A 26,361-nucleotide genomic window follows, 5' to 3' on the forward strand; every position below is an offset into this window, starting at 1 on the left:
CCATCTCTCTCACAAAAGACCAGGTTAGAGAGCAACTCAGGCGCCTTAGACAGATGAAGGCAGCAGGACCAGACAACATCAGCCCGCGCCTCCTCAAGTCCTGTGCAGATAAGCTGTGTGGAGTCATACATCGAGTCTTCAACCTGAGTCTGGAGCAAAGTGTCGTCCCTGCACTGTGGAAGACCTCATGTGTGGTTCCTGTGCCAAAAACACTGCACGCCAGTGACCTCAACAGCTTCAGACCAGTGGCCCTCACGTCTCATCTGATGAAGACCATGGAGCGGCTCGTCCTCAGTCACCTCCGCACCACAGTAAGCTCTGCTATGGACCCCATGCAGTTTGCTTACCGACCTGGCATTGGTGTGGAGGACGCCATCATCTCCATCCTGCATCGCTCTCTGTCCCACCTGGAGAGGGCCAGCAGCGCTGTGAGGATTCTCTTCTTTGACTTCTCCAGCGCCTTCAACACCATCCAGCCGAGACTCCTGAGAAACAAGCTGGAGACTGCAGGAGTGGACTGTGACCTGGCCGACTGGATCCTGGACTATCTCACAAACAGGCCCCAGTTTGTGAGGACGAGAGACTGTGTGTCTGACATCAGGACCTGTAGTGTGGGGGCCCCCCAGGGAACGGTCTTAGCGCCCTTCCTTTTCACCCTCTACACTGCAGACTTCAGACACAACACGGACAGCTGCGTCCTGCAGAAGTTCTCCGATGACTCCGCCCTCATTGGCCTCATCACAGATGATGACGACGCGGAGTACAGAGGACTTATTCAGGACTTTGTGGACTGGTGTCAGCTGAACCACCTCCTCATAAATGCGGGAAAGACCAAGGAGATGGTGGTGGACTTCAGACGCCGTCCCACCGTCCCTCCCCCAGTGAACATCCAGGGAAAGGACATTGAGAGGGTGGACACTTACAAGTACCTGGGTGTTCATCTCAAATACAAACTGGACTGGACTCACAACACGGAGGCTCTGTACAGGAAGGGCCAGAGCCGGCTCTACCTCTTGAGGAAGCTCAGGTCTTTTGGGGTGAGAGGGCCACTCCTGAAGACCTTCTACGACTCTGTGGTGGCATCAGCCATCCTGTACAGTGTGGCCTCGTGGGGCGACAGCATCACGGAGAGGGACAGGAAAAAACTAGACAAGATCATCAAGAGGTCCAGCTCAGTCCTGGGCTGTCCTCTGTACAGCAGGTGGGGGACAGGAGGGCCCTGTCCAAACTCATGTCTATGATGGACCATGAGGACCACCCCCTGAAGGACACTCTCTCTGCTCTGGAGAGCAGCTTCAGTGAAAGACTGATAAACCCTCGCTGTATAAAGGAGATATTCCGCAGATCCTTTCTTCCTGCTGCTGTCAGACTGTACAACCAACAATGCTAGCTCCGTATCAACCATATGTCCACCGTCACTTTACCTGTTATTATTGCATATCTATTGTATACTTCACTCATACCTATTTAAATCTGCAATAATTTAATACAATCAATCATTTGCACAGAACTTTACTGTTGTCACTTTATACCAGTGTTGCCTTGTCTGTCTGTATATACACTATATTGCCAAAAGTATTTGCTCACCCATCCAAATTATTGGAATCAGGTGTTCCAATCACTTCCATGGCCACAGGTGTATAAATTCAAGCACCTAGGCATGCAGACTGTTTTTACAAACATTTGTGAAAGAATGGGTCGCTCTCAGGAGCTCAGTGAATTCCAGCGTGGAACTGTGATAGGATGCCACCTGTGCAACAAATCCAGTCGTGAAATTTCCTCGCTCCTAAATATTCCACAGTCAACTGTCAGCTGTATTATAAGAAAATGGAAGTGTTTGGGAACGACAGCAACTCAGCCACGAAGTGGTAGGCCACGTAAACTGACGGAGCGGGGTCAGCGGATGCTGACGCGCATAGTGCGAAGAGGTCGCCAACTTTCTGCAGAGTCAATCACTACAGACCTCCAAACTTCATGTGGCCTTCAGATTAGCTCAAGAACAGTGCGCAGAGAGCTTCATGGAATGGGTTTCCATGGTCGAGCAGCTGCATCCAAGCCATACATCACCAAGTGCAATGCAAAGCGTCGGATGCGGTGGTGTAAAGCACGCCGCCACTGGACTCTAGAGCAGTGGAGACGCGTTCTCTGGAGTGACGAATCGCGCTTCTCCATCTGGCAATCTGATGGACGGGTCTGGGTTTGGCGGTTGCCAGGAGAACGGTACTTGTCTGACTGCATTGTGCCAAGTGTAAAGTTTGGTGGAGGGGGGATTATGGTGTGGGGTTGTTTTTCAGGAGCTGGGCTTGGCCCCTTAGTTCCAGTGAAAGGAACTCTGAATGCTTCAGCATACCAAGACATTTTGGACAATTCCATGCTCCCAACTTTGTGGGAACAGTTTGGAGCTGGCCCCTTCCTCTTCCAACATGACTGTGCACCAGTGCACAAAGCAAGGTCCATAAAGACATGGATGACAGAGTCTGGTGTGGATGAACTTGACTGGCCTGCACAGAGTCCTGACCTCAACCCGATAGAACACCTTTGGGATGAATTAGAGCGGAGACTGAGAGCCAGGCCTTCTCGTCCAACATCAGTGTGCGACCTCACAAATGCGCTTCTGGAAGAATGGTCAAAAATTCCCATAAACACACTCCTAAACCTTGTGGACAGCCTTCCCAGAAGAGTTGAAGCTGTTCTAGCTGCAAAGGGTGGACCGACGTCATATTGAACCCTATGGATTAGGAACGGGATGTCACTTAAGCTCATATGTGAGTCAAGGCAGGTGAGCAAATACTTTTGGCAATATAGTGTACTTAATGTATATATTTTTTTATATATCTTTAAATATTTTTTATACTTTGTATTCTTCTTTTTTCCTACTGTACTGTGATGCAACGCTGCAATTTCCCCACTGTGGGACAAATAAAGGATTATCTTATTTTATTTCTAGATCATTTTTCCAGTGCAGTGATAAACTGGAGGAAAACAGCCTCAGTCGGTTTATGAGGGAAAATGATCTTAATCAACATCATCTGGTTTGCTTTCATTAAAGGAAATGGAACTAAACCTTCCTGCAGAAGAACCACCTGAAGGTCAGAATGACTGATTTTTTCTGAAGGTCTATGTTGGACTTTATCTCAGAGAGAAGAAAGAAAAACAGGAAATGTGGACAAACAGCAGCAGCCATGTTTCCCTGCAGGAACTCCAGGCTTCTGTGACATCATCAACATTTTATTTTCTCTCATCATTCATGAGATACAAAGAAAACTAAAGGAAACCAACCAGAACTGGGCCATAGATTCACATGGTTGATAAATAAACAGGAAGTGACATCAGAATCTGTTTTACTCTGCTTCCTCTACTCCACTGAAGGCTTAATGTCTCGAGGAAAAACATCCCAGGAGTCGAACCCAGGAACGTGGTTCTTCCAGTCAGGCTGAAGAGGAGGATTGTTCAGAGCCATCAAACATCCCAACCAGAAGCACTCAGAGGTCAGAGATCTCAGATCCGCCTCCACCTCCTCTGAGTTTGGACCTCCATGTCCAGGGAAACCAGCCTGAGGAGGAAATGTCCAAAGTTACACATGGATTCTTCCATCAGGGCTACAAATCAAACATCTATCAATCAAACCTTCAGAAGATCTTCTTTGCTGCTGTGGAACAGCGCCATCTGCAGGTTCTGAACCGTCAGCTGTCTGAACTCTTTAACCTGGAACACAGGAACCATGAAGCTTAGATCATACTTAATGATGTAGCAGAGACATTGGTTGAAGAGTCCAGAACCTTCTGAGGAGTCCTTCCACTGCTGGACTCCATCTGCTGGAACATCTCCTCTATCTGCTGCTTCTTTCTCTTCATTTCCTCTGACGCTGCTCCAAAGGTTTTCTACAGAGATCAGTCTATCATCAGTCAAAGCAGAGCCTGGGTGACATGAAGCACAGAAGGTAAACCTCCAGAGAGCAGCTTTACTCCACCTGGATCAGATCCTTGGCCTCCTTTGGGCCCACGTTCCTGGACTTCAGCTGATCTTTGGTTTTAGGCCACTGCAGCAGCTTCAGGTTGTCATACATCTCAGTCAGTCTGGTTTTACTGACCGGGTTGTTCATGCTCTCAGTGTTTCCTGTTTTCAGAGAGATGGCCACCTGTTCTGCCAGTCTGTCAAAGGGTTGAAGGTTTGGTTAATTCTGCAGCGGCTCAGTAAACCTGATGCCTCAGCTCTCGGGTCGGTACCTGTCTTTGACCGATTTTAGTTCTTTCTCTTTTTTAGCTGCAGCAGATCTGAGGAGGAAAAAAAGGAAGCTTTGATGAAAACCTTACAGTTCCTGTTTAGATGTGATGATAACACAGTGGGCTGATATTAGCAGTCAGATGCAGACCTGCAGATAGAAACCAGTCGGTTTAATGAAGCTGTTAACTGGTTACAGCCAGTAAATAACATTAGAAAATGACTCACCGGGCCTCACTGAGCTTCTTCTTGTAAAACGTCTCCATCTCAGTCAAACTGTATAAAAATAATGATTCTCTAAATAGTGACTCATCACCAAAAATCAAAGTAATAAAAATTATAATTTTCTGGTCATTGTTGGTATTTCTATGATAGATCCATAAAACAGACCTTTCTTTGTGTTCACATCCTTGTTTACATCGCTGGGAGCTGGACCTTAAATCTGAAGCTTCCTGAAGCCTTGAATTCAGAAAACAAGTCATCACTGATATGAAGGTAGAACTAGAGAACTAGAAGTAGAATTAATCTACTCAGTTTATTTCTATGGGGCCAGTTTACAACAGATGTTATCTGAAGGGCCTTAAAGCATCCAGTTTATACGCATCTAATAACAGAGACTATTATTCTCTGAGCCTCATTCCCAGCTTCTCTAACAGGATTCTATCAGCTGGATGAACTCATTAACAGCCAAACTAAATCCAGACTGATTCACAGATTAATGATTTAAATATCTGCTAAGATCTTCCTCTTATAATAGTTTTACTAACTCTGAAAGTTCAACTGATCAAAGCAGTTTAAACCAGTTCAGATTCTACCTCAGATGCTGCCTCACCTTCCAGAGATAAACCAATCATAGATAGAGGAGTGCTAATTATCTTATTTTAATAACATCAATCTTATTCATAAAGAATCCCATAAAATCATTGCTGCTAAGAGCAGGTGGAATGGACGGTTCAACAGAGCTATGGCTCTGGGTGAGTTTGGCAACTGGATTAAAAAGATATCTGGGATTATTCTTATTCTCCTCTATTAATGAGGGGAAATATGCTGCTCTGCTTTACAAAGGGTCGTCTTATACAGCAGTAAACTATTTTCCAGACTAGGCAGGATTCCTGTAGGCATGTAGAGCGTCATTTTCTCTCTAGTTTCCTAACATTATGCTGATGAATTTAAAATCCTCCTTCTCACATATAAAGCCTTAAATAACCAAGCTCCATCTGATATCAGAGATCTGATTGTTCCTTATGTTCCTAACAGAGTACTTCACTCTCAGTCTACAGGTTTACTAGTGGTAACCAGTGCAAAGTCAATGAGTAAATGCAATTAGCAGGTTTTCCATAGACAGAAACCTTTATTACTGATCTGACTGCATGATCTGGTTGAATTGACTCTATAAAGTCCTTTGAGATGACGTGTTGTATATTGGCTCTATATGACTAAAGTGAATGAATCTTCCAGGCAGCTGTTAGTTACTGACATAAAGTTAACATCTGATCAGACTGAGTATAAAAGCTAAAGTTTGGGTTTATATCTGAGTGAAATCCTGAGTACCTCAGATTGAGGGATTTTATTTCCTCCTCTCTTTGTTTAAGAGCCGATCTGAAGGAGAGAAAAATAACACAGAAATTAAAGAAATACTTCTTATTATTTTTGGATTAATATCGATCAACTCTCAGTTCAGTTATTCCAGATGTTTCTCAGGGAAGCTGATAAACCTGATCTGGTTTATGTTTTCTAGAATGAATAAAGTGACTTACTCTGCTTGTTCTAGTTTCTGTGGGTAAAGAGCCTCAGTCTCTGCAGCAGCAGGAAGTTTCTGTTTCTCTCTTCCTGCTTCTCTACAGACACTGAATTCTGCTGCTGTTCTATTATAGAAATTACATGAAATTAAACTACAAACCTGCTGAAGTTCTTACATCGATGTTCTGCAAATGTTTAACATATAAATAAAAATTCTCTCATAATGCATCTCTGAGATGCATTATGGGAAATGTGTCTATAGAAGCTTTTGGAGACAAAGAGATGCCAGAACATTTAGACATTTAAAAACTAAAAGAAAAACAATCCTAAAGCAAACAGGAAGTGGTTGAAGGAAATGAAATCAGTGAGATGTTTTCACGCCGTCTGCTTCCTGTTAGCAAACAGCAGCTCAGTTCTGAAGCAGCTGAAGACGCGCTTCATTAAAACATGGAGGAAATGATCTCCTGGACCAGGAGGCAGAATTTACTCTGAACTAAATAATTTTCTCAATATGAGAAAACCTTCATCCTTTAAAGGAATAGTACACCCAAAACATAATTAGCCTTCATTTTCTACTCACCCCCCATGCTGAACAACACTCTGGAGTACTTTTTTGATATCTCAAATGCATCTGGAGATCTGAGAGGCTTCTTGCTGTCTGCTGAAATTCAAATAATGGAGGTCTATGGCGCCCGAGACAGAAAGGTCCATAAAAGTCCACAAAAACGTGTCAATATTCCTCCATACTGCTCGTCCAATGTAATCCAAGTGTCCTGAGTGGGTAGCATCCAGAATTTACTCGAAACGAAGTCATTTAGAACGTTTTAGAGCCTAAACAGTAGTGTATAGGATTTCCTAATAGCGCCCCCATGCGCGCTCACGATTCTACGGAAGCCGGCAGACCAAACCGGAAGAAAGAGCGCATTCAGCGTCTGCTCTGCCGATAATGCAAGCGTAGAAGAAGAAATGTGCTGTTTACCTGTGCAAAGAAAGAAACAACGAAAGAAAAATGTCTGAGGACTTCAGTGTTGAGGAAAAGCAGGAGTTCTTTGCCGAGCCTTTTCTCTATGAACCAGAATACACAGATGACGAACTTAGAGACATGGATGAGGCAGCCGCAGCTCAAGCTGAGCCGCAAACACCGTTGTGCTACAGACGTAGAGCGTCAGAAACGTGGTGTAAATGTGGAAATTGTCAAGCAATGCCAACAGAAGAGGAGAGCATTTGCTGTGTGGACTGGGACTTATTGATGCCACCACTGGAGGATCTAAATATCTCCACTGATGAGACCGAGAGCACTAGCCAAAGACTTTGTGTCACCCAAAACACGGATTATCCACCATTACTGACCCGTGGCGTTCTGGAGATGTTTTTCCATGTGCCCAAAATCAATTGGAAAAAGAGGCCAAGACCCGCAGGACCAAACAACACGCTCTCTGCAGAGTAAGTTTTGTGCAACAGGCCTATGCCTTGCTAATAATATTATTATATATATCATATATATATATGATATATATATGATATATATATATATATGATATATATATATATATGATATATATATATATATCATATATATATATATATGATATATATATATATATATCATATATATATATATATATCATATATATATATGATATATATATATATATATCATATATATATATGATATATATATATATATATCATATATATATATATATATGATATATATATATATATATCATATATATATATATATATATGATATATATATAGATATATATATCATATATATATATATGATATATATATATATATATGATATATATATATATATATATATATATATATATATCATATATATATAGATACATAATGTTAATGGTACTCACTGTGCAGTTTTTTGTATGTGATGCTAGTACTAAAGTCTGTTTACTCAGCATCTTACCCAGCTTGTGTCCTGGATGAGATGCTTTCTTTTTCACTTGTATTGCTAAAATAATGGCTCCATTTTACCCCCCCCCCCCCCCCCCCCCCTCCCCCAGTCAGTACAGGTTGGTGGCCTACCGTGTGGTACTCGAGTGGATTCTGAAAGGCGAGAGACTTGGCAAGGACAGCAGAAGAGTTTTACCAGCCTGTATTGTTACAAGCATCCATCCCAGCTACCCTTCACCAGATGGAGTGTATACTGGTTTCAAGGAGGCAGAGGCAGCTTTTGAACAGTTGTAAAGACTATAAACAAATCCTAAGAGACTCTTCCATATTAATTTGTACTACTTCATTATATTTCATATTTTTTCCCAAATCACAAACCTATACTGCCTCATTATAGATAACATTTCAGAATTTATGTAGCCGATAACTGTAACCTTTCCTGTACTATTGTGTTGTTTTGGAAATAAACAAAATGACTTTGGATGGTAAGAAAGATGTAACTCTGTTCCTTTGATTAAATATTTATTCTAGACCTAAGTGTGAAATGCAGACAAACCAACCACAGACACATGCCATTTTATTTAAAAATGTCATGTCATAACTATATTAAGTAAACCCCTTATCAGACTCTGTATCCCAGAATTTTGAAAAAAAAAAAAGATAAAATTACATGCCACCAGCTAGACTTTTTATTTGCATAAGTACAAATATAAAAAGGCAAGAGTAAAAATACTGCACCACTCAGACTAACTGCTGTATCGGGAAGTACGTTTTTGTATGGCTTCCTCTTTGGCAGGTTTTGGTTTCTGAGCAATGTTTTCTGGTATGGGAGGGATAGAAACATATGACTGGGGGTCTTTGATCTTGATGTTGGGCTCCAGGCGTCTCCGCACAACTTGCACCACCAGATTTTGCCGGAATGTTTGTGTTGTTGGAACATAGATCTTTTTGGCGACCCATTCTTTTGTTTGTTTTGGGTAAACCACATTGAACCGTGCTTGTCCTAAAAAACAAAGAAGAAAATGTAAGACAGAGGAAACATTAATGAAATAACATAGCTATTATAAAGCATTCAAAAAGTTTCGGTTTTAGGTTTCAAAAAAGGAACCAAGAAATTGTATCCAAATAATTAGGAATCTGGTACTTGTAATTTTGTGGTGGTGAGAATTAGGACCATAAAGTACCATATTTGTTATGCAGATCTTAGTGCAGCAGCTCACTAAACAGGTGCGGTTCCCATTGAAGGTTAAATGTAATGTTTGCTGTTTTTTCAATACAGCTCATTTTGAGGACATAAATGAGTATATGACACTGAGCACAGCGCACAAGGTTAGGTTTTTTTGTTTTGAAGATACTTTCTTGTTACCTGTGTTGGTGTAGGCCTGTTCACGCTGAACATTTTCATTGTGGTCCATAACGGCAAGCTGGGTGCGAGCTTTCATTGTTGAGTAGTGGAAGTGCAGTCTCTTCTCTGTGTATTTCAGCATAGATGCATGGAATACTTCAAGCTTCCCTGAGAAAACATAATATCAATCAATCAATCAATCTTTATTTCAGACACAAAAGAGGTCCATAGTAAAAACAAAAGAAAACAAAAGAAAAAGAAAACAAAAAGAAGCATGACATGATGCATGATCAGTTATTATTATCATAACTTTATGTTGCCTAAATGTGAAGAATGTGATGTTACTCACATCAGGGTCACCTCCACAAGTGGAACAGGCGTACCACAAGTGATTGCAGATGGATTTTATCCATGGTTGCAGGTTGTCCTTTTTGTTGGATGCTGACAGCAATTTTTTCATGAGCCCTACCAAAAACAGAACAATCGTCAATGAGTCTCAAGCAAGCATAAAATATGGCAACTGGAGTAAACGTGTGAGTAGAAGATGTTTTGTCTCTCATCCAAGAAACTTATTCCTTTATAAAATAGTCTGGTTGGGGAGTACAAGAAATGTATCCACCAGGTGTATGGTGGCAACGTCACTGAGGTGGCACTAAACGTTAGACAGGACATGTTGTTCATACAGGTGGATCAAAGAGTTTGGGAAGGATCAAGGGAACCAGGTGTTAGAGACAATATTGCTTTGTTGTTTCGAAAAAAAGAAAGGAGTGTTAGCTTTTTAAAATATTTAATTTACCTTCTGGGATAAATAAAGTATTTTTCATTTAATTTAATTTTAACGACAATGGGGAGCTCAGGGCTCAGAGAGTGTAGGTGATTGGAGATGTACAGTCCCAACAGACTGCACTTCTGCACATGGGTGACGTCAACATAGTCTTGGTGGGTATGAAGTACAAGGTGGGAGCAGGTAATAGAGGAGTGTGGGATCACAATGGGGCTGTGTATAACCTAGGCAGGTGCCAGCGCTTTGGCAAGGGAGGGGTAAATTATGTAAAAGTTTATGTGGCTGTACAAGGGCTATCCAAAGTATATTGTAAAAACATTTTCCTCATTATAGTAATTCCTTTACCATTGTACATTTACAAATTACAATTTGTCAGCTTACCCTTGACAACATGCCTGTTGGAGCCTATTAAGAATTAGATTCATTTATCTTTTGCAAAATTATTAATGTTAAAGAGCTAAGGTTATGTGAATGGTAGAGTTATTGTTTATTTGTTTATGTATTTGTTTTGCTTTGACCCTCCTCCTTGTCAGTCCGCCTCCTGCTGAGATTAACAAGTAGAAGCAGCTGATGAGGTGGAGCTGATTGTTTGTTTGAAGGAGTGAGGAGTGCAACAGTTTTTTTCACACACATCACTTAACTTTATATTTGAATTTTTGTTAGTCAACTCTGAGAATATTTCTGTTATTTTTTATTAGTAAAGAAAACACCCTTATTTTGAAACAAGAAAATTCTCCACGAGTGCTTTTTGTTTTGTGAGTCGAAAAACCTCCTCCTAAGACTACTCTGGCAATTTTTGATTTTTTTGGAAACTTTTTTGATGCAAGAGTAGCCGCAACAAGTGAAAAAACTTCACTGATGACTTGAAGAAGAGCCTAAAGTCGGGAGCTGCCAGCCGATCACGCTCTGATGCGCAAAGAAAGCAGCCAGCGGGCCGTGAGTACAATCAGCTGACTGAGTTTATGAATGAAGGCGCCGCTGCGCTACAAAGAATGATCGATAACTACAGAAAGCAAAGCTGTTGATTTCAAAGAAGGATGCTTATTGATGAACTTACTTGAAAGTGAAAAGATCGGTGTGGTCATTAACAATGTTGGACCCTAAATCCACGCCTGCGTCTGAGAACATGTTAAAAGAGCGCGTCCTTTCGCGCAGAGGCAGATTGGGAGCCTGCACTAGAAAGATTAATGAAATAAAGGCTTTGATGACGGATGCAGGAAATATTCATGAAGTCAATGATTTAGTACAAGCATTTAAGGAAGCCGTGGATGAGTTTAAAAATGCTCATAGGTTGGTTCAAGAGCTCTTATCAGAGGACGAAAAGGAAAATGATTATAATGACTGGTTTGAGCCTCGAATAACTAACTTAAACTATTTTTTGAAAGATGTCGAAACATGGAAAAAAGACATTGTACAATCAACAATCAAACCATCAGACAGCATATCTAATGTATCAAAGAAATCAAAGTCATCTTCTTCCACATCCAGATCTTCCTCAGTCTCTTCAGAGTTAAAAAAGGCCAAAGCAGAACAGGCTGCTGCACTGGCACGAGTTGCTGCCTTGAAAGAAAAACATGCTTTACAAATGGAGGAAGCAAAATTAAAGTTAAAGATGGAGCAAATTGAGCTAGAAGCTGATCTTGCAGCATCAAATGCTAAAATAAAGACCTTGCAAAGTGTTGAGGTGGACCAGGAACCGTCTTTAGGTGACGGCATGAATGAATATTATAGCTCTCATCAAGAACCACATTCGATAGAGGGCAATGTGGAATTTATGCATTTAGGTGCTATACCAAAGACTCCACTTCAACGGACCATTTTGGAGAGATGTAAATCGTCTCCCAGTAGATTAAGGACAGCAGAGAATAAACCCCAAAATAGGAATCCCACTGAAAGTGAAACTGAAGCTGCAATTTATGATCATAACGCATCTGAAACTGCACAAGATTACCCAGAGGTGGCTGTTACTGCTGATAATGAAAATTTGAATGTTGTTATTCAAAGACAAAATGACATAGCAGAACTCATTGTCAGCCAGCAAAATCTGTCTTTGTTACCTCCAAGAAATATTTCTGTGTTTGATGGTAACCCATTAGAATACCAGTCTTTTATTCATGCATTTGAACAATTAATCGAAGACAAGACTAAAAATAATAAAGACAGACTGTATTATCTAGAACAATTTACATCTGGTTTGCCAAGAGATTTAGTTCGCAGTTGCTTACATATGGAAGGAAGTAAAGGCTACAGGGAAGCTAAACAACTATTAAAGGAACATTTTGGAAATGAGATGAAAGTTTCTGGAGCTTATTTGGATAAAGCCTTGAACTGGCCAGCAATTAAAGCTGAGGATGGAAAGATGCTGTATGCATATGCAATGTATTTGAGAGGATGTTGTAATGCAATGCAAGATTTACAGTACTTAGAGGAACTTGAAATCCCATCAAACTTAAGGCTGTTAGCATCCAAACTACCTTACAAACTGCGAGAAAGATGGCGAACCACAGCTTATGAAATACAACAGAAAACTGGCAGGAGAGTCAGATTTAAAGATCTTGTCAAGTTTGTGGAAAACCATGCTAACATGCTTTTGGATCCTTTGTTTGGAGACCTTCAAGACCAAACAACAACCAAAAAAACATTCCCAAGAGGCAAAGGTGAACTAAAATCAATGAGAGGTAAGAACAGTAGCTTTGCAACATCAATAGTTACAGAGAAAACAGGATGCGCTATAAAGCAATCCGTTTTGTCTCCACCACCTCCAGAATCCACACCCATTGCCAATATCTCTCACTGTGGATTCTGCCCGGGAAAACACAACTTAGCTGACTGTCTGCGTTTTAAAGCAGAGTGGCATGATTGTAAAGTTGAATTTTTGAGAAGTCACGGATATTGCTTTGGTTGCCTACTTAAAGGTCATTTAAGCAAAAATTGTAAGAGGAGACTAACATGCCAAGTTTGTCGAATGAAACATCCAACAGTACTCCATATTAAAAGTGTAAACGTTTCAAAGCAGGACAGTCAAACGGAGATTGAAGAAACTCCCATAAGTAGTGCTCTTGTTTCAGCAGGTGATGTAAACCGGGCCGGGAAAGATTGTGCACTAGCCATTGTGCCTGTCCGTGTTAAGGTGGCAAAAGGGGACAAATATATTCAAACCTATGCTTTCCTTGACCCAGGCAGCACGGCAACGTTTTGTACTGAAAGATTGATGAACCGGCTAAATTTGAAAGGACGCAAAACAGAGATACTTCTGCGAACAATGGGACAGGAAAAGCCTGCAGGAACCTACGAGGTTAGAGGACTAGAGGTGGGAGGTATTGATGGCTGCACATACTTGGACCTGCCGAAAGTTTACACACAGGATAAAATACCTGTCTCAAAAGAAAACATCATCACACAAGCTGACCTGGAGATGTGGCCTCATCTCAGGAGTGTCCCTTTAAAGAAAATCGAGGCAGACATTGAACTCCTCATTGGAACTGATGTTCCTCGAGCATTAGAGCCATGGAAAATAATAAACAGTCATGATAATGGACCGTATGCAGTGGAAACGGTACTTGGATGGGTGGTAACTGGACCACTTGGTGTTGATAGTACCACAGAATATGATGGGCCTATTGCAGTGTCCAGTAACAGAATTTCTGTTACTGAATTGAAGGATACGCTCATCAGACAATATAACCAGGATTTCTCTGAGAACCTGTATGAAGAGAAAAATGAGATGTCTGTTGAGGATAAGCGTTTTATGGAGATTGCTTCTGGCTCATTGTATATGAAAGATGGACACTACCACCTACCACTTCCTTTTAGAAACAAAGATAAAGTTATGCCTGATAACTATAAAATGGTTAAGGAACGCACACTGCACCTTATGAAAAAATTTAAGAAGGATAAGTTGTACACAGAAGAATACACATCCTTCATGGAGGACATTTTGAAAAAGGGCTATGCAGAAAAGGTTCCATTTGAGCAACTTTGCAGGAAGGATGGACATGTCTGGTACATTCCACATCATGGTGTTTACCATAAGCGAAAGCACAAACTGAGGGTGGTGTTTGACTGTACATCCTCATTTCAAGGAACCTCTCTGAACAAGGAGCTCCTCCAAGGCCCTGATTTAACAAACACCCTTATTGGGGTATTGTTAAGGTTTCGCCAAGAACCCATTGCAGTAATGGCAGACATTGAAGCAATGTTTTATCAAGTCTTTGTTGATGAAAATGACAGAGATTTGCTGAGGTTTCTGTGGTGGCCAGAAGGTAACATTAACAAACCTCTTGAGGTTTACAGGATGAAAGTTCACCTCTTTGGCTCTGTATCATCCCCAAGCGTTGCTAATTTTGCTCTGCGTCAAACTGCTGCTGACAACCAGAAACATTATTCTGATGAAATTATCAAAACCATTAAAAGTAACTTTTATGTAGATGATTGCCTCCGATCAGTGGCAACAGTGAACCAGGCAATGAAGCTTGTCACAGATCTCACCAAAATTTGCAGTGAGGGAGGTTTTACATTAACAAAATGGGTCAGCAACAGCAATGAAGTGCTGGCAAGCATCCCTGAACATCACAGAGCTGGAGCATTCAAGGAACTAGATCTGGATAAAGAAAAGCTGAAAGAACAAATAACAGTTGAGTCTGCACTTGGACTCCACTGGGATACTCTCAGTGATACCTTCAGCTTTAAAGTCACCATCAGGAGTCGACCTGCTACCAGAAGAGGTATACTCTCCACAGTGAGTTCAGTATACGACCCATTAGGATTCCTTTCTCCTTTCATCTTGAAAGCCAAACAGTTACTTCAGGAACTCTGCAAATCCAAGTATGGATGGGATAATGTCATTCCCCAGGAATTTGCAAAGCCTTGGCAAAGATGGCTCAAGGAGTTAAATCTGCTACATGACTTTCAAGTTGCAAGATGCATGAAGCCTGAAAACTTTGATCCCGTGGAAACTGCTGAACTGCATCACTTTTGTGATGCAAGTGAGTCAGGCTATGGTACAGTAAGCTACCTCAGATTAACAAATCACCAAGGTCAAATCCATATCTGCTTTATATTTGGAAAAGCTAGAGTGGCACCTCTAAAGCAGATGACCATACCCAGACTGGAACTAACAGCAGCAACATTGGCTGTTAAGGTGGATCGAATGCTAAAGAAGGAGCTGCATTTACCACTTTCTGATTCAACTTTCTGGACAGATAGTACCTCTGTCTTGAAATATATTCACAATCAAACTAAAAGATTTCACACTTTTGTATCCAACAGGATTGCTGTAATCCATGACCTCTCCCACACCAGCCAGTGGAGATACATAAGTTCAAAAGTCAACCCAGCCGACGACGCATCAAGAGGGCTATATGTAGAATCTTTCTTAAGATCAAAATGGCTGACTGGTCCTGAATATCTCAGCAGAGAAAAAGGAACATGGCCGAAACACACAGAAGGTCTGAAAGAAATACCAGCGAACGATCCAGAAGTGAGAAAGGAGATCACAGTTAACAGTGTGATAATGGAGGATCAACATCCAATATGCAAGATGATAAAGTATCATTCATCATGGAACCGACTTCAGAAGTCTGTAGCCTGGGTATTAAAGGTTAAAAGACATCTTCTACTGCTAAGCCAGCAAAGAAAAAGTCAAACTCACCTGTCTTCAGAAGTGATGAAAAAGTTGGAAAATCAACACGAGACGCAATACTTATCAGTGGAGGACATGCAGAATGCAGAGAAAGCAATCATTTGTTTTGAACAAAAACGCCACTTTCACTGTGAATTTACTTGCTTGGAACAAGGCAAACCTCTCAGTTCAAGAAGTACCATCCTCAAACTGGATCCGATGCTCGATGGTGGCATCTTGAGAGTTGGTGGTAGGATAAACAAAAGCGCAATGCCATTCCACCAGAAAAACCCGATCATTCTACCTAAAGGTTCACATTTATCTAACCTCATCCTACAACAAATTCATCACCAAGTTGGACATTCAGGAAGGAGCCACATGCTCTCCAAGCTAAGGCAGAAATTCTGGCTCCCTCATGCAAACTCCTTAGCCAGAAAAATCATCAAGAGCTGTGTATTCTGTAGACGCATGCAGGCAAAACCTGGTGAACAGAAGATGTCAGACCTTCCTGAGGACCGTTTATTTCCAGACCTACCTCCTTTCAGTCATGTTGGCATTGACTACTTTGGTCCTATTGAAGTAAAAAGGGGACGAGCTCAGGTGAAACGATGGGGCGTCATATTCACCTGTCTGGTGAGTCGAGCTGTCCACCTAGAGATGGCAAACTTCTTAACAACAGATTCATGCATAAATGCTATACGCAGATTCATCTGCAGAAGAGGATCAGTGATGAGCATCAGAACAGACTGTGGGACAAACTTTGTGGGAGCACAAAAGGAATTACAAGAAGCATTAAAAGAGCTAAATCATCAGAAAATCCAAAAGACCCTTTTAGTAGAGGGAATAAAATGGATTTTTAACCCACCTTTTGGGGCTCACCATGGTGGAGTCTGGGAAAGACTAATACGTCTAATCAAGAAGACCCTCACATCTGTCCTTAAGGAACAAACACTGGATGATGAAACCCTGTCAACAGCACTATGTGAAGTGGAAGCCATCCTAAATGACAGGCCAATAACTTCAGTGTCGAATGACCCTAATGATTTAGAACCACTAACACCAAACCATTTACTCCAGCTGAAAGGAAAAGCAACCTTACCACCAGGAGTCTTTGAGAAAACAGATCAATATTCAAGAAGAAGATGGAGACAATCACAGTATCTTGCAGATCTTTTCTGGAGACGTTGGACAAGGGAGTATCTTCCACTTATGCAAGAACGAAGCAAGTGGAACAGCAAAAGGAGGAACTTCAGCCCTGGAGATCTGGTTGTTATTGTGGATAACTCAGCACCAAGGAGCGCATGGACAATGGGTCGTGTGATAAGGATTTTTCCAGATGCCAAAGGTTTTGTTAGAAGCGTTTTGGTTAAAACCAAAGCCAAAGTCATCCAGCGACCAATAGATAAGCTCTGTCTTTTAATGGAGGCAGCTGGATGAAATAAGACTTTCTATGGACTGCTTTAAGCATTAGAAATGTTGAGAAGCTCTAGGTAACATTTATGGACAAAAGAATTAAGTTTATGTAATGTTTTTGCTAGATGTTAGGCTCCTGTGAATATTATTTTTGTAATTGTTATTTTGCTAAGGCTAACAATTAGGGGCCGGGATGTTGGAGCCTATTAAGAATTAGATTCATTTATCTTTTGCAAAATTATTAATGTTAAAGAGCTAAGGTTATGTGAATGGTAGAGTTATTGTTTATTTGTTTATGTATTTGTTTTGCTTTGACCCTCCTCCTTGTCAGTCCGCCTCCTGCTGAGATTAACAAGTAGAAGCAGCTGATGAGGTGGAGCTGATTGTTTGTTTGAAGGAGTGAGGAGTGCAACAGTTTTTTTCACACACATCACTTAACTTTATATTTGAATTTTTGTTAGTCAACTCTGAGAATATTTCTGTTATTTTTTATTAGTAAAGAAAACACCCTTATTTTGAAACAAGAAAATTCTCCACGAGTGCTTTTTGTTTTGTGAGTCGAAAAACCTCCTCCTAAGACTACTCTGGCAATTTTTGATTTTTTTGGAAACTTTTTTGATGCAAGAGTAGCCGCAACAATGCCAGATGTCAAACTCATGGTGGATTTCCGGATACTCTTCGCGCATAATTTTTCGTATAGATGGTGATCGGTCAGTGGTTACCACCTCCACTTCAAGACCTTACTCAAGGAGATAATCAAGTCCTCTCCTGAACCCCACTGGCTCCATGGCAGCAGAGCTGGATGCCTCTGTCACCTGTACCACAAAACAAAAATTTAATGTTTAAAATCATTTTCATACATCTTTGATGGGACAGTGCTTGTCATAATCCGATAGCAACATTAATTTTGTAATATGTTCCACATATTACACATACATTTATTTACTTCTTTAATTTCATTCCGCACATGATGAAAATGAGAAACATTACCCCAAAAAAAAGGAAGAAAAACAATATAATAAATGCACCAAAATTGATAATAAATACAATAGATAATAATAATATAAAAAAAAAGATACAATAAAAAAAGAAAACTGAAAATAGATAAATATAGAAATTTAAAAAATAATGTAGGCTACATTTATCAAATTGAAGAACGAAAACGAGTGGGATTAAGTACAAAACCAAATTCAATCCCACCCTCTAAAAAAAAAAACATATACATAGATCACAGTCTTCCGCTTCACAATTATTATTTGCCAATTAGAATGACCAAAATCCAAATAAAACTACAAAATATATGCATATGTATCTTTGTGCAGTCAATTTGTAAACACACAATTGACAATTGTTCTCATATTATGTTGTAATATGAAATATGAAATAATAATTTCCCTTACCTGCACTAACTGAAAAAGGATTATTTCATTTGTTGTGTCCTCCATGAAGCTGTAGGTGTTGTATTTTGCGGAGAAGCCTGGGCTGTAAAGACAAAAAGATAAATATTATTTATTTATTTATTTATTTATGTATTTTAAATCATGGATCACATTAGTATTTCTCTGGGTGCTAAAAGTTGAGTTATTATCATCCAGATTTTTATTTTTTATTAACTCCTAAACACTAACAACTTGCAGGCCATCAATGATCACATTGATTGATCACAAAATTAATATAATGTCACACTGAGCTGTGGAGCGGGTGTTTGTCAATAGGTGGGTTGTACATACATACAGTGTAAAAAAAATCCGTATGATAACAAAGCAACTAAAATAACATGACTTGTAAAAAATTCCATGATTGTCCAAATTGATGTGGAAGTTAACATTTTTACTCAAGTAATATTAGCGTGTTTTAACATTTTAACGTTTTTTAAAAAAGTACCGGTAAAAATACAGATCATATACAAACGTGTAAGTTACATAAATGGTTTATAAAGTACATACCTCTGTCCTTAGTTGTGACACCATCGACACAGCTGTACTCTTTAATAAAGCTCTTCCTTTACAGGTTCGGAAATCATCCGCTGAAAAGTGTTCACTACAGACACGGAGAGAATCCACGTTAGCTGTCCTTAGATCTTTTCGTAGAGCTATTAGCCACAGTTTTAGCCTTTCAGGGTCCCGAAGAGGTAATTTGTGGAAAGTTACGGAATGGGTTATTCCACACTGCCGCTTCATCTGATTGAAGCATCCAGGATAGGAACACACTCGAACCATCTTCTTAATTTCACGACTAAAATCACTAATCAACAACTTTTTCAAACTCTGAGAGAGACTGACCTCGTGCTCACCTGGCTCAGGGCAGAAAATAAACAGGTGAAAAGCGGAACTTCTTCTTCTTCTTCTTCTTATGGGGTTTTATGGCGGTTGGCAGACTTGTGAATTGTGCATTACCGCCACCAACTGATATGGAGTAAAGCAAGAAAACAGAAAACGATTCACCCCCCCCCCCCCCCCCAAAAAAAAAAAAAAAAAAAAAAAAAAAAAAAAAAAAAAAAAAAAAAAACCTGTGTAACTTAAACCAACATAATACTAAATCACATTTGCCCATATAATTTTTAATTTACTCTAGGTCATCTTAACTCTGCCAGTTTCTGATGGTCCCATCGGTCCTCCCATCATACTTCCAACCATCTCCCAGTTCAAATCTTTAATGTCCAGATATTTTTCTGCAGCCTTCACTATTATTTTGATTTTTTCCGTTTTTTTTGTTGTCTGTGCAGTACAATTAATTACTTCTACCATGAAAAGAACAAAATTTGTCTTTTTAACAATAAGTGAGTCTTCATCAATTTTTTGATTCTCTAGAGGTTTGGAATTTGCCGTGTGTTGAACTGTAGGTTTGGGTTTTTCTGACTGAGATGGGATCCTTTTTGCAGCTTCAGCGTAGGTTATTCCGAGCTCAAATTTCATTTTTTTAATTTCCTCAGACCTTTTGCTTGCTTCACAGCCGCGATAGGCAGCAGTATGTTCTCCACCACAATTACAGCATTTTATTTTAGCTTCTTTTCCACATTTTCCGTACTCATGTTCTCCTGCACACCTTCCACACCTCTGTTTCCCTTTACAAACTGCTGCAATGTGACCGAATTTTTGGCATTTGAAACATCTCAATGGTGGAGGATTGTAGATTTTGACATTATAGCTTATGTAACCGATGAATACTTTGCTTGGTAATTGCTCTTCCTCAAATTTAATTAGCACTGATAAACTGTCAGATCTTTCTCCGTTTCTTGTTGTTTTTAACCGTTTTACTTCTTTTACTTTTGCACCGCTTATGTTTTCCAGAATCTCTTTTTCAGAAATTTTTAGAGGAACTCCTCCAATGACTCCCCTGCTGATCTTTTTGTTCTCCATTAGGCTGCACTGAACTCTTATCCCGTCAATTTTGTTGATCCGTATTGCTTTGCCTTGCTGGGCGCTGTCTCTGCAGTTAATTAGCAGGTCTCCACTGTACAGAATTCTGGCACCTCTGACTTCTCCGACAAGTTTATTGATGGTTTTTGTTAAGTGAACCGGATTCCAATTTGTAAAAGAGTCTGCCTGATTAACGACTTTGAATATGACTTTGAATTCATTTTGTTGTGCTGTGGAATGTATGGAATGATCATCACTGGATTGTTCTGAACTAGATTCCCCTTGAACTGATCTCTGTTTTTTCCGCTTTTTCTCATTTTTTGATGTTGCTATCTTCCAACCTTCATTGTCACTATTTCCCTCTTCCATCCCACAAGAATCGCTTCCTGTTTCCTCACTACTCACGGCCCAAGACATTTCTCCATAAGCAGCTTCAAAACACGCGCCATGCACCAAACGACCATCCACATGCCAAAGGGGTGTGACCGGAACTTCTTCTTCTTCTTCTTATGGGATTTTATGGCGGTTGGCAGACTTGTGAATTGTGCATTACCGCCACCAACTGATATGGAGTAAAGCAAGAAAACAGGAAACGATTCACCCCCCCAAAAAAAAAAAAAAAAAAAAAAAAAAAAAAAAAAAAAAAAAAAAAAAAAAAAAAAAAAAAAAACCTGTGTAACTTAAACCAACATAATACTAAATCACATTTGCCCATATAATTTTAATTTACTCTAGGTCATCTTAACTCTGCCAGTTTCTGATGGTCCCATCGGTCCTCCCATCATACTTCCAACCATCTCCCAGTTCAAATCTTTAATGTCCAGATATTTTTCTGCAGCCTTCACTATTATTTTGATTTTTTCCGTTTTTTTTGTTGTCTGTGCAGTACAATTAATAACTTCTACCATGAAAAGAACAAAATTTGTCTTTTTAACAATAAGTGAGTCTTCATCAATTTTTAGAGATTTCTCTAGAGGTTTGGAATTTGCTGTGTGTTGAACTGTAGGTTTGGGTTTTTCTGACTGAGATGGGATCCTTTTTGCAGCTTCAGCGTAGGTTATTCCGAGCTCAAATTTCATTTTTTTAATTTCCTCAGACCTTTTGCTTGCTTCACAGCCGCGATAGGCAGCAGTATGTTCTCCACCACAATTACAGCATTTTATTTTAGCTTCTTTTCCACATTTTCCGTACTCATGTTCTCCTGCACACCTTCCACACCTCTGTTTCCCTTTACAAACTGCTGCAATGTGACCGAATTTTTGGCATTTGAAACATCTCAATGGTGGAGGATTGTAGATTTTGACATTATAGCTTATGTAACCGATGAATACTTTGCTTGGTAATTGCTCTTCTTCGAATTTAATTAGCACAGATAAACTGTCAGATCTTTCTCCGTTTCTTGTTGTTTTTAACCGTTTTACTTCTTTTACTTTTGCACCTCTTATGTTTTCCAGAATCTCTTTTTCAGAAATTTTTAGAGGAACTCCTCCAATGACTCCCCTGCTGAACTTTTTGTTCTCCATTAAGCTGCACTGAACTCTTATCCCGTCAATTTTGTTGATCCGTATTGCTTTGCCTTGCTGGGCGCTGTCTCTGCAGATAATTAGCAGGTCTCCACTGTACAGAATTCTGGCACCTCTGACTTCTCCGACAAGTTTATTGATGGTTTTTGTTAAGTGAACCGGATTCCAATTTGTAAAAGAGTCTGCCTGATTAACGACTTTGAATATGACTTTGAATTCATTTTGTTGTGCTGTGGAATGTATGGAATGATCATCACTGGATTGTTCTGAACTAGATTCCCCTTGAACTGATCTCTGTTTTTTCCGCTTTTTCTCATTTTTTGATGTTGCTATCTTCCAACCTTCATTGTCACTATTTCCCTCTTCCATCCCACAAGAATCGCTTCCTGTTTCCTCACTACTCACGGCCCAAGACATTTCTCCATAAGCAGCTTCAAAACACGCGCCATGCACCAAACGACCATCCACATGCAATCTTTCCGGCCTTCCACCGGTTTTTCTCCTCCAGCCGCTCCTGTCAGGACGCCCCTCTGATGCGGCTGTCAATGTCCAAAAAGCGGAACTTCTTCTTCTACGCTTGCATTATCGTCAGAGCAGACGCTGAATGCGCACTTTCTTCCGGTTTGGTCTGCCGCGGTTTCCGTAGAATCGTGAGCGCGCATGGGGGCGCTATTAGGAAATCCTATACACTACTGTTTAGGCTCTAAAACGTTCTAAATGACTTAGTTTCGAGTAAATTCTGGACGCTACCCACTCAGGACACTTGGATTACATTGGACGAGCATTATGGAGGAATATTGACACGTTTTTGTGGACTTTTATGGACCTCTCTGTCTCGGGCGCCATAGACCTCCATTATTTGAATGTCAGCAGACAGCAAGAAGCCTCCCAGATCTCCAGATGCATTTGAGATATCAAAAAAGTACTCCAGAGTGTTGTTCAGCATGGGGGTGAGTAGAAAATGAAGGCTAATCATGTTTTGGGTGTACTATTCCTTTAATGAAAATTCAGTAAATAAATAAATATTCATCAGAAGTCTTTGTTTTAATAAATCTGAGGTAAAACAGATCAAAGCATTAAAATAAGATTGAGGATTAAATCATAACCTGCTGCTGATGTTTCTGCTGTGGTGAAAAGTAACTAAGTACATTTACTTAAGTACTTTTTAAGTATCTTTACTTGAGTAATTTTTTGAGGGCATATTTATAACTTTAACTCCACTACATTTGGAGGAAGCTGCTAGTTACTCAGCTCAGCTTTTTAATCCTCTGTTGCTGTTTTTCTTTATTGACATGTAATTCCATCATGGCGGATAGCAGCCTTTAGAACCGAATCTGGACGCCACTGATTTACAGATTTAATGACGTTCCATAAATATGAGAAACTCAGAGCAGATTTTATTAGTAGTTTATCATTTTATTAAGGCGTTAGTTGTTGCCATGAGGCCAAGTTGTTCAGTAGGATGAGTCTCAAAGCAGAGTTAAAGTTTCTAATAGATTCAACCTTAAACCTTTATTCTCTAGTGAAAGAAAGAGGAGAATCAATACTCTACTGTTTTTTATTTGGTTTGTTTTCAAATAAGAAATAATAATCAAAATAACTTTTACATTTTTTTATGGCATTTTTATGTTGAAGTTCTTTCCAGGTGTTCTAGGATCTATATCAGGTGGTTCTACGCATCAATTCATCAGGTGGTTTCTAAAAGTTACAGGTTCTTTAAAATTACCCTAAAAATTATACAGAAATGTTCGGAAATTAGAAAATGTAACTTTTATTCTTGAATACTTAAATATTTTCAAAAGAGAGTACAACAATACTTTAACTTGATGTTTGACTGAGTAACTTTTTTACTTTTCAGTTTTTTTTACAGAAATGTTCTAATATTAGAAAATGTAATTTTAATTTTTGAACTTTTAAATATCCTCAAAGTCAATACTTCAATACTTTAACTTGATGTTTGACCGAGTAACTTTTTTACTTTTCATCTTTTAGTTGAGTCAGATTTTTTTCTGAGTATTAATACTTTTACTAAAGTACTACTACCGAGTACTTCGTCCACCGCTGCATGTTTGTCAATCTAACCATCAGCATGGAGCCTCAGTGACGCAGAGAAACTATAACTTATTTCAAACAAATACCTCTGAGTGACGGATTTCAGTTCTTCCTCTTTTTGTCTTAAAGCAGATCTGTTGAGATTAGAAGGTAATCTGACTTTAAACTCAGATTATTTCTCAGCCCTCAGACTCTGATCAGAACAATCAGGAGAAGCTCACTGACCTGACTTGATGAAGTTCTTCTTCCAGAGACGTCTTTGTTGTGATCAGCCTGGAAATCATTTGATCAGATTTATTCACAGAATCATTTTCCAATTATAGTTCTGTATCACTTCCCAATAAACCAAACTAAAACATTCCTTTAAATCCAAATCCTATCAAATTCATTCCTAGCTTCATTAAATCAATAGAAATAAACCATTTAGTGTGATCAGTACCTTTGACTGACTGACTTCAGTTCTTCATCTTTCCACCTCAGAGCAGATCTGTGTGTCAAAGTCTCAGATGTTATTTCAGATCAATAATCTCAGCCTCTGAGAGATTATTTCAAACATCGGAAACATTTTAATGACGACTGCATCCCTGATTTCCTGCTCAGACCTTCCCACCAAAAGCTCTCTCTTTCATATCCTCATCTTTAGTGAATCAGGATTAATATTTGGTTTCCTTCTGGATGTGTTCAGATTAAGAATAAGATGTATTAAAAGTATTAATGTTTATTACTCAAGTAGAAGTATAAATCCTACTGTTTAAAAACACTTTTGTAGAGGTTAGAGGATGAATTGTATATAATTGTCTTTAAACTAATTAAAGTATAAAAGTAATGCAGGAAAGAATGTTAAGGACGGAAGCTTTACTGCACTAAACTATTAAAGGAACATTTTTCTACAATTCTGGATGATAAAAGTCTATTTTGAAAATGTAAGGAGTAGAAGTAAAAAGTTTCCTAAAAGTTAATTACTCTAGTAAAGTATAGATAGAAATAAATCTACTTTAGTAAGGTAACAAGGTATTTGTACTTTGTTACTTGATACGTCTGTTAAGAATAATAATGCTGGTGAAAAGCAGAACTGTTTGCTGTTATTTATTAAGACAGAAACCATCTTTATTTAAAGGATCTCTTTCCTCAAAATATAAAAGTTGTCATTGATGTTGGCAGATGCTGCATCACATGCTTGTTTCAACGTGGGATGAAACAATTAATCGTTATAAATTGTTTATTGAAATAATCATTAACTAACCAACATTATAAAAAACTAAATGTTTAGTGTTTAATGTAAAATAACTTTTTCATCTGTCAATATGCTCTATCCAGAACTCCTTAAATGGACATTTTTTGTTTCACCTGGTTTAATTTCATTTAAAAAGTCTTTTTCAAGGAACCTTTGGCTATCCCATTATTAATCGAATCAGTAAAAAAATAATCAACAGATTTGTAAAATAATCGTTAGTTGCAGCCTTACTTTCAATCATTTATTAATCATCAGAAGTATCAAATTTATCTCCACAGTAAAAAGGTACAAAATGTTGGGATGAAAATCTCCTTCAATGCTTCTGATGTCGTCCATCTAAAGCATGATGAGGCTGTCAGAGGTCGGCCGCTCTTCTGTCAGTGGCCGACCTCAGGATACTTTCTGGGATATCAGAACCACATTACTGGTACAGATCATTAATTGTTTTTGGGGACAAAATATAAAAGAGACCTGAACTATAAATCCATTAGATTTTAAACCTGAGCACACAGCTAGAAGGGCTGCACGCTGCCTCACAAGTCAGTCTGTGGGAAAATGTGTCTCTTCTAGGACACTATCTGTCCTGGATTATTAGCAGGGAGTCCAGGAAAATCTAAATAATGCATGAAGCATCTCAACCAATCAGAGTACAGACTGTCCCCGTTATCAGCACCAACCTATCAGAGTAACTTTGTCCTTTATTGCTTTTTTAGAGGCTACCAAGTATTTTTCCATCAGTGCTATTTTCTACTTCTCTGTTTTTTTTTTTGGCAGCTTTTTTCTGTTCTTGTTTTTTGCGTTTATGTGTTTTGCATTGTGATCATTATTGTGTTTGCAACGGGCAGCAGAGTGGAGCAGTTTGTAGCACCGCTGCCCTGCAGCTAAAAGGTCCTGGGTTCATTTCCAGGGTTTTTCTGCATGGAGATGGCAGATTCTCCCTGTGGATTCAAGTTCTACCCCATTCATTTTTGAACTTTTAAATATCCTCAAAGTCAATACTTAAAAACTTTAACTTGATGTTTGACCGAGTAACTTTTTTACTTTTCATCTTTTAGTTGAGTCAGATTTTTTTCTGAGTATTAATACTTTTACTAAAGTACTACTACCGAGTACTTCGTCCACCGCTGCATGTTTGTCAATCTAACCATCA

At 39.3% G+C, this 26,361-nt stretch overlaps 1 protein-coding gene and 1 long non-coding RNA gene across 2 annotated transcripts; both read right to left on the minus strand.

Annotated features, from left to right (window-relative positions):
- Positions 1-3,161: 3,161 nt before the first annotated feature.
- On the minus strand, positions 3,162-24,458 carry LOC119777378. The gene is made up of 10 exons (XM_038276236.1): positions 24,417-24,458; positions 24,203-24,250; positions 24,064-24,111; positions 4,612-4,680; positions 4,450-4,497; positions 4,227-4,274; positions 3,971-4,151; positions 3,780-3,881; positions 3,628-3,705; positions 3,162-3,553 (listed from the first exon to the last, which is right to left on the minus strand). The coding sequence occupies exons 5-10, from the start codon at positions 4,485-4,487 to the stop codon at positions 3,356-3,358; spliced, it is 645 nt and encodes a 214-aa protein (XP_038132164.1). The 5' UTR covers positions 4,488-4,497; positions 4,612-4,680; positions 24,064-24,111; positions 24,203-24,250; positions 24,417-24,458; the 3' UTR covers positions 3,162-3,355.
- LOC119777380 lies at positions 17,688-19,015 on the minus strand. The gene is made up of 3 exons (XR_005279909.1): positions 18,990-19,015; positions 18,444-18,525; positions 17,688-17,858 (listed from the first exon to the last, which is right to left on the minus strand). It is a non-coding gene; the product is annotated as an uncharacterized LOC119777380 (long non-coding RNA).
- Positions 24,459-26,361: the final 1,903 nt, after the last annotated feature.

Source organism: Cyprinodon tularosa, unplaced genomic scaffold (genome assembly GCF_016077235.1).
Source record: "Cyprinodon tularosa strain WSP-4 unplaced genomic scaffold, ASM1607723v1 ctg123, whole genome shotgun sequence".
NCBI lineage: Eukaryota > Metazoa > Chordata > Actinopteri > Cyprinodontiformes > Cyprinodontidae > Cyprinodon > Cyprinodon tularosa.

Excerpts from the sequence above, each read along its gene's own strand:
- LOC119777378 (XM_038276236.1), bottom strand. The coding sequence starts at position 4,487 with ATGGAGACGTTTTACAAGAAGAAGCTCAGTGAGGCCCG. Across the intron at positions 4,275-4,449 it reads AAGAAGCTCAGTGAGGCCCG|ATCTGCTGCAGCTAAAAAAG; the intron begins GTGAGTCATTTT and ends TTTCCTCCTCAG. Across the intron at positions 3,706-3,779 it reads GTGGAAGGACTCCTCAGAAG|GTTAAAGAGTTCAGACAGCT; the intron begins GTTCTGGACTCT and ends CCTGTGTTCCAG.